The 8,450-nt window shown below is 44.8% G+C and overlaps 1 protein-coding gene across 1 annotated transcript; it reads right to left on the bottom strand.

The window, feature by feature from the left end:
- Positions 1 to 437: 437 nt before the first annotated feature.
- LOC142210725 (sialate O-acetylesterase-like) lies at positions 438 to 7,992 on the bottom strand. Its single transcript, XM_075280097.1, has 9 exons — positions 7,854 to 7,992; positions 2,829 to 3,004; positions 2,612 to 2,750; positions 2,150 to 2,345; positions 1,890 to 1,981; positions 1,498 to 1,631; positions 1,267 to 1,418; positions 817 to 1,012; positions 438 to 662 (listed from the first exon to the last, which is right to left on the bottom strand). Exons 1-9 carry the CDS (start codon positions 7,975 to 7,977, stop codon positions 438 to 440), a joined length of 1,434 nt encoding a protein of 477 aa, XP_075136198.1. The 5' UTR covers positions 7,978 to 7,992.
- Positions 7,993 to 8,450: the final 458 nt, after the last annotated feature.

The following is an 8,450-nucleotide window of genomic DNA, read 5'->3' as shown; positions in this document are numbered from 1 at the left end:
GACAGGCAGAGATTCGTTTCCACAAATATTAGTGAGGTTCATCCACTCACTCTGTTTCTGGCCAAGCTTGTTTGGCACGAACCATATGTGCTATTATTGTACTCTGACGTCTCTTCAGACCCCAGAATATAGTAAGTAGAAGCCCAGGGGAGATGTTTCCACATAATAAACAGTTGTACTCAGCTTGTCTCACTTCTCATAGGTCCCACAGTGTCCTCTTCTGGCCTCACGAATGACATCACAGCCAACATCATGACACTTTAACACAAGGGGCACGTGATGTCACCCAGAAGGATGTGCTTGTGGAATGTAATTTTATTGTAGTTGTGGAATACCATAATAGTGGTGTAAGTGATAGGATATCTATGGCTGCCTGTTAAACAGTCAATTTGCATATATGTCATTGTGTCCACTCATTGTTTCCAGCAGTTATATTGTTATTTCCAGTATTTGATGAAAAGCGGCGCTGGCAGTCTCTGGTTGGCACTGTATATTGGACACTGTTTGTATTCGCAGGGCCACTCAGACCAGGCATAGCGGACTGCAGAGATGTGACTACATCCTTTAAATGAGACTGTGACCACTTTAGAGGACTGTAATTCTGCTGGAGCTGGGATCCAGGTGTATTGTCCTTCTCCATTCATGTCAGCACTACAAAATACCTGTAAACACAAATTGATAAATCCATTATTTGTCAGGTCAGTCCCCTCCATAAACAACTGGTTGGTGAATATCACTCATAGTATCTTCTGATATCAACATCCAAGCCTGACCCACACGTCAGATAGTTCAGTTTCCCTGCCCTCCCTTACTTACCTCAAATATGTTGTCAAAAGTATGAGTGATGATCAGCTCCTGGTTGTAGGTTATGTTCATGTATGAATAGGTGAAATCAACATCAATACTGTCTGGAAATGGACCCTGGTAATGGACATGTCGATCACCGTATGCAATGGCTTGTGCCCCCAAGTACAGTCTGTATGCCACAGTCTGCTTATCTCGTGGATGGATACTGAGAGAAGAGACCCAACATATAGTCATGTATAGCAAATCACATATACAGAATTATACAGAGCTCAACAGAACATTAACAATACATCATTGCTCTGGAGTTCAGGGGAATGTCACACTGGGGTTATAGTAACACCTGGCATATACAACAGAGAGACTTAGACGACAAATCAATGACATAACAACAACAAATGGGGTACAGGACAATATCATATTCGTACTATATTACAAATAATCATGTCCTCTGGTGTTTACCTTCCATATGGACACGTCTCATCTCCCAGGTCCATTGCCACAGCCATGAATGTATTGGGCATCTTAGGGTTTGGGACGTAACCATAGTCTGCTGTTTGATGCCATCTGATTACTGGAAAATTGTCTCGATTGGATTTCACGTATGTGCTGAGCTGGACAAGAGAACCAGAATGTGAAGCTTATCACCAGTGCACACCTGCCCTTTAATTCCCAACTGTTAAAGGTTGCTACCTGGACAAATCCAAAGGGGAAGTTGGGGTCTGTTTGTCCCAGAGACCCCTCGTGGAAGGAGCGTCTCCAATCCTGGATAAGAGCTGGGAATGTGCAATTATAGAGATCGAGGTTCATGAAGGCATTTGACTCACCTGAATACAAGAGGACACTCGCGTTAGAATATACAGGTGTATTAGTGTTGAGCATCCATCAGATGTAGCAGAGTGGTGTGCAGCATCTAACAGATGGAGCAATTGGGTGGAAATCTATGAGAGCTGACAGCTATGTGTTCTCCATCAGATATAGAAGAGAGTATGCAACATGGCACGTAACAGATGTGCCAAGTAGGTTAGGATGTAATGCACTGTGTTTAAGATGAACTGCAGAGGCGCACAGTCGCTATATTGTACCTTGATACCATATGGCGCCCTTTATCGTCATGTTCAGGAAAGGGTGGATCATGGCATTCCACAGCACTGAGTAGTCTAAATATGCATAATTTCTGTAAGGAGATAGATAAAAAGTGTTTAAGCATGGACCCAGTGACAATTTTTCCTTGCACTAAAATTGGAACCATCACATAGAGGGAAAAGTTACACAACAAATAATGAAGTTGATGAATTTTTAAAATTTCATGTGAAAAGATTCCTGTATTATACACTTGAGTCACCTTAGCTTCGTCTTCGAAGAGGTGTCAGAAAGCCCACATTTGGACAGTGCAGTTTTTGATGACCAAGCTTCGACTAGAGTCCCTCCACACGCTGATTCCACCAGCCCTATTGGATACTTTAACTTTCGTGCCAAGTGTTGTCCAAAGATCCAGCAGACTGCAGAAAAGTATGTGAAATCACCTTGGCCAAGGTTTTCTGTAAAAAAATAAAATAAATGTTACAGTTGTGTGTAGTCTGGACAATCTTCTGTGAAGTAAAGAACCTGCACTGATGCATTTTATCTGCACTGCTACAATGTAACAAATGATCATAACACAAGAAACATTTGTGCTGCCGGTGAGTTTAATTCACAAATGAAACTTTTATCTTTGGATTAGATTTAAAACTAAAACACACACACGAAAGAATCCAGCTCTACTCACACTAACATGACATTTGTAGTTGAATGAGAAGGTACTTACTGGATGTTGGGACTGACCACGGCATGGCCACCTTGGCGAAGTCTAGCAACTCTGTATCAGAGTACTCCAGGGAGGCAGTGAACAGTCGGACATATGGGTATTGAGCAGCTAGTGCCAGCTCTTGACTGGCATTGAAAATCTGAAAAAACAGAAGTGAAGATGTTAGTGCAAAGAGCTGACATGCAGGGACCAGACAATCTGTTTAGGATCCATCTACCTGAGATACAGTCATCCTCATATTACTCTGTCCTCCACAGAACCAGACATCACCAAAAAGGACGTCATCCAGGTGGATACTCGTAATTTCTTGCCTTAAAGTTTGTTGGGCAATCAAGTGATAAGGTCCACCATAATCCATAGGGTCCAGCACTACCTTCCAGACACCGACATCACCTGATGGCAAAATGACAGGCAGAATATTAACCCCTTGAAGGAAAAGTGTCTCCAGAATGTTACCTATGGTTAAAAATCACATTTTCATTTTAAACATGTTTTCTAATAATTTTTGATTATTTTCAATTTTCCATTTTTTATTATGACACTGCTGACTGGCGCTCTGAATTACATCCCCAACTCTGCTTTAGCACACTTGACAGTACAAAGTATAGTGGGGCAACACGGTGGCTCAGTGGTTAGCACTGCAACCTTCCAGCGCTGGAGTCCTGAGCTCAAATCCCGCCAAGAACAACATCTGCAAGGAGTTTGTTTGTTCTCCCCATATGTGCATGAATTTCCTCCCATTCTACAAAGACATTCTAAAAGAAAAAAAAAAGTACATTGTGATTCCTATATTGGACTCACAAAATACATTAAAACAAAGTATAAGTATCATATCAGGCACCAAATCTAAGGCCGGGTTCACACGGAGTTACGTGCCGCGAGATTTGGCACGTAGACGCCGCGTGACCCTTTGCGTGCCGTACACGCTCCCATTCATTTCAATGGGAGCGGGGAGCGTATGCGCCGCGCTAGTTTGCGGCCGTGCATTTATTCACGGCCGCAAACTAGCGCGGCGCATACGCTCCCCGCTCCCATTGAAATGAATGGGAGCGTGTACGGCACGCAAAGGGTCACGCGGCGTCTACGTGCCAAATCTCGCGGCACGTAACTCCGTGTGAACCCGGCCTAACTGTATTGATTGCTGAGGAACCTTGGGAGATAGAAAAAATTTCAACCCATTCTACTGATCTGTTTTTAACAGTTGTGTGCATGAGGCCTAAGAGTCATAATTTAACTTTATATTCCCACTAGCCTCTGTCCGTGACTTCGTCTGCGAGTTGTTGGAGTCGATGATCCGCCTATATTCAGCAAATTGCTGCTGTTGATGGTTTGACTGCTCCACTGTTTTGGCAGCTCTTAAGCTGTCCTGCTGCTGAACTTGTTTCTCGCACCGTGCCTGTGATTGTTCCGGCATCTCAGCAGCTCAATGAGAATGTTGTTGGTGTTGATGATCAACCTGCTTCGGTGTTTCGACATCTGTCAAGCTAGCCTGTCGCTGAACGTATTCCTCGCAATGTGCCCAGGATTGTTCCAGCATCTCAGCAGCTCACTGGGAAGCCATATAATGAATGTGTTGTTGTCGTTGATGATCCCCATGCTCCAGCGTTTTGACAGCTCTCAAGCTGGCCTGTCGCTGAATTCGTTCTTCCGCTGTGTCCACTGAGGGTTAGCTTGTGTTTACACAGAGAGATAACAAACCTGGAACCTGAGATAAGCAAGAGCAGTGTAATATAGTATGTGAACATAAATTCATAACAGTCGTGAAGCGATGTCATTTACTGGGATAAAAAGTAGCCTATGTGTTAATCGAGGTTACAATCTATCTATATGCCAAATTTCATTCCAATCCATTCAGCCGTTTTTGCGTGATTGAGGAACAAACACACAAACATCCAAATTTTCACATTTATAATACTAGCAGTATCCGTGACTTCGTCCATGGAAACGTTCCCGCTTTGCGTGGGCCCGGGTTCCCCCATTGCGTCCCCTTTACAAGAACCCCACCACCACCGCGACCACGGACCCCCCTCCCCCCCACTACAAATGCGCCTAGTGTCCTGGTGTGCATAGGGTCTGCAGTCTGCAGGTCATGCATGACGTGCTAGGGGAAGTGGTTTAGGGAAATGTGTTCCAGTCACTCCTTCCTTTTCCCACCCCCGGGGCCCCGGTGGACTTATCTCTCCAGGGGGCTGCCTGCTGTGTACTCCGCATATGTGACGCCATGTTCTTCATGTCGCTCGGCGGCCGGCTTGAGCCTCTATAGCTCCGCCTCCTCTCTAGCGCACATTGTCCATCGCTCCACCCCGCACGTGATGCGAACCTATCGGAAGCCAGCCGAAAGAGCCAGGCTGACGTCATTTCAAATCCTGCAGCGGAGTCAGAGCAGACTTTCGCAGGTAACGTTTGTGATTTCAGGGGCTGGAGCGGTATACGAAGTAGCCTATCTTTCCTTCCCGGTGGCCATCTAGGTATGTGTGAAATCTCATGCCAATCCGTTCAGCCATTTAGGCGTCATTGAGGAACAAACATCCAAACACCCAAACCCACAAACATCCAAACACACAAACTTTCACATAATAGTAGAATGGACAGAGCTAGTTGAGGACTCTCATAATATCAGCACCTCCTGGTTGCTGATATACGAGATCTAAGGGCTTAAAAGTCTGCAGTCTGAGATATCTCTGTAGCCCTGGGCACTGCAGCGGGGTGTTAGCTGTACAGTAACATTAGCACCTGTACTCTGACTCTTAACCTCATATAAATTAGGCGGCGTTCACACTGCCGCTGCTGTCTGCCCCGGGGTGTCCGCTGTAAACCCCAGGGAAACCAGACAACAGACGGCTTTCGAGCGGTCAGCTTTAAAACCCATTCATTTGAATGGTTTTTAAAAGGTGACTGCCCGTGAGCGTTTTCAGCCTCTCCGCCTGGAAACAGTTTTTTTTTTTTTTTTTCAGTGAACGCAAAGTTCTGCATGTAGGTCCGCTGAAAAAAACTGGTTTTCAGGCGGAGAGGCTGAAAACGCTAATGGGTGGTCACCTTTTAAAACCCATTGAAATGAATGTGTTTTAAAGTCGACCGCTCGCAAGCCATCTGCTGTCCGGTTTCCACGGGGTTTACAGCGGACACCCTGGGGCGGACAGCAGCGGCAGTCTGAATGCTGCCTAAAAGAGAACCTTTCACCACCACCACCAGTTCAAGTTCTTATCATCTGTTAATAGTGGTAAGAAAAAAAGAGGACTTGTGATGAAAGATGGTGCACTTTTTGGGGGAAATTTTTGTGGTTAAGGAACAATCGTGCTGATGCAAGATAACGCAGATGTGAGCATGAAATCCTACTACCTACCAAAGGAACTACCACTTTATCGTGATTGCTGCACATGTCCCCCACCTCTGCAAAAAGCTGATTTTGCCTGTTATGCCTACATACTGTGCCCCCTTTCCTCGTGTTCTAGGTCGGGCTGTATTATCAACATCAATCTGCACAGAGAACTAAATGATCCTGAAGTTTTTTTCTCTCTTTTTACTTGCTATGACTCCTAGTATCTCTCTATCTGCTATGAGCTTGTATGTGTTTCTCTCTTGCTATATACAGTACAGTACTATTGTAGTATCCATAATGCTGTATCACACTGAATTTCCCCATAGTGGGACTATTAAAGGATTATTTTATTTTATCTCTCTTAAAGGATCATCTTATCTTATCTCTCTTAGTCTGTGCTTCCCTGATTACAGCACAGTTGGAATTTTTTCTCTAGCCTCCACCAAAAACTCCTGAACAAGTGCAGTTAGTATTGGTGTCTGATGTGCTATTTAAGCTCCGTAATGTCAGAAGGGTAGTGTCAGGCAGGGGGTGTGATTCAGAGCTCCAATCATAGGCAGCCAGTGTCAGAGCTCAGAATCACACCCATTGTCTGCTCCAGCCCTCCTAACAGTATCGATTGCTTGGGAATGGTTTCAACTGTGCCAGAATTTGTTGGAAGCGGTGAAAGGTCCTCTTTTTGATTCTTAACTAATGTCACCACTATACAGCCTTTAGAAAGGCTATTCTCAGCATACCTGTGGTGAAGAAATTGATTCCGCCCCCCCCCCCCAAAAAAAAAACAAAAAAACGTTTTTTGGTATATGTAATTCAATCTTCTCAGAGCACAGGGAACTTTACCCCTGTGCTCCGAGCACACTCGTGTCATCCCTAATGTCCGTTCCTCATGCCCCTTCTCCCACAGTGGATACCTCCTTCTCTTCACTGCCGTCATTAGCAGTCTCTCGTCGGCGCAAATGGAATCTCAGCATACAGCGCATGTGCAAGATTTTATTCACACTGATGAGAAAGACTACTGATGACAGCAGTGAAGAGGAGAAGTAGAAGGTATCCACTGTAGAAGAAGGGGCGGTGAGTAGAGATGAGCGAGTACTGTTCGGATCAGCCGATCCGAACAGCACGCACACATTGAAATGAATGTGTGCTTCCGCTTTGACGCCGGCCGACCGCTTAACCCCCCGCGTGCCGGCTACGTCCATTCATTTCAATGCGTACTCGCTCATCTCTAGCAATGAGGAATGAACATTGGTGATGATGAAGGTGTGCTTGGAGCATAGGGGTAACGCCCCCATGCTTCAAGAAGATTGAATTTTTTTTTGTGAAACAGGTATGTCGAGAATAGCCTTTCAAAAGTCTATATAGTGGTGGTATTAGTTAAAAATAGAAAAAAAAAAAAAAAAAGATAGACTCACCTCACCGATACAAGGAGCATGAACACTGGTCTAAAATATGCCAGTCTTGATGAATTTTCTCATAGTTTGTTAAACACTTGAAGAATACTTGCACTACTTCAGTAATGTATATCATTTACAGCTAAAATTTAAGAGCTTGTCCAGGATATGCTTCTTTTTTTTTTTGTTAAGAAATTCTAGCATTTAGAAAAGTCATTTTGAAGTAAACATATGCCAAGATAGCATTTAAAAAGGCTATTCAGGTGCTGCCTCCAGTTCTGCCAAAGACCCCCCAGTTTTTAGTAAAAACGGGTAAATAGTATATGTAAATGTGGCTCACCGAGCACCCTGGGCATTCCCCAGGGCCAGCGAGCACCCCCACGCGTCATACCTTATCAAACGCCCCTCCATAGCTTGTGCTCGGTTATGGCCTCCTCCTCCAGACGTCCTGTACCACCCTGAATAACCACTTTAAAAGTTGGCAAGTAGCCCAGACCTAAAGTTGCCAGATCTAGCATTCTCATATCTTTACCTGTCACATTTACTGTCATGTTCGAGATGGTATCCATTCCTCGGAGAAGTGTCACCGTCACTATGGCCCCCACTTCTCCAAATCCCCAAACAACCGCCCGGGCCGGCCTCTGCTGCAAAACCATGTGATCGCCATAATAGGATGCAAATCTAAATGAGACATCTGAAACGAAGAGTGAATCATGTTATAACATCCCATCAGGGCCATATTCACTAGTTTTACCACTTTTTGCACAGCAGCATACCTTCCAACTTTTAAAGAATATAAAGAGGGACAGTATGTGTGGCGCGCTATGCACGTTGCGGCAAAGTTAGCTCTACACACTTCAACTTTGACTCCACCCTTTCTCATCCCTTTTTCCATGTGCCTCCACACAGTATAATGGTCCTACAGTCACCCTAATATTATATGCCCCCACACTGTAATGTTTCCTCCAATTGCTCCACAGTATGAAGTTCCTCTCTTGGTGCCCCAGTTTAAACTGGGGGAAACTAGAGGAGGACATTAAACTGGGGCAGCTGAAGGGGGACATTAAACCGTGTGGGTAGCTAGCTGTAGGAGGGGGGCATTAAACTGGGGAAACTAGAGCCAGGTATG

The sequence above is a fragment of the Leptodactylus fuscus genome, chromosome 6 (assembly GCF_031893055.1).
Source record: "Leptodactylus fuscus isolate aLepFus1 chromosome 6, aLepFus1.hap2, whole genome shotgun sequence".
NCBI classification, from domain to species: domain Eukaryota; kingdom Metazoa; phylum Chordata; class Amphibia; order Anura; family Leptodactylidae; genus Leptodactylus; species Leptodactylus fuscus.
This window is presented reverse-complemented; position numbering and strand designations above follow the sequence as displayed.

Coding starts and splice junctions, on each gene's coding strand:
- LOC142210725 (XM_075280097.1), bottom strand. CDS start 7,977: ATGGTTTTGCAGCAGAGGCCGGCCCGGGCGGTTGTTTGGGGATTTGGA. Junction 1,419..1,497: donor TCCCCTTTGGATTTGTCCAG/GTAGCAACCTTT, acceptor TCTCTTGTCCAG/CTCAGCACATACGTGAAATC. Junction 663..816: donor CTTTTGACAACATATTTGAG/GTAAGTAAGGGA, acceptor TTGTGTTTACAG/GTATTTTGTAGTGCTGACAT.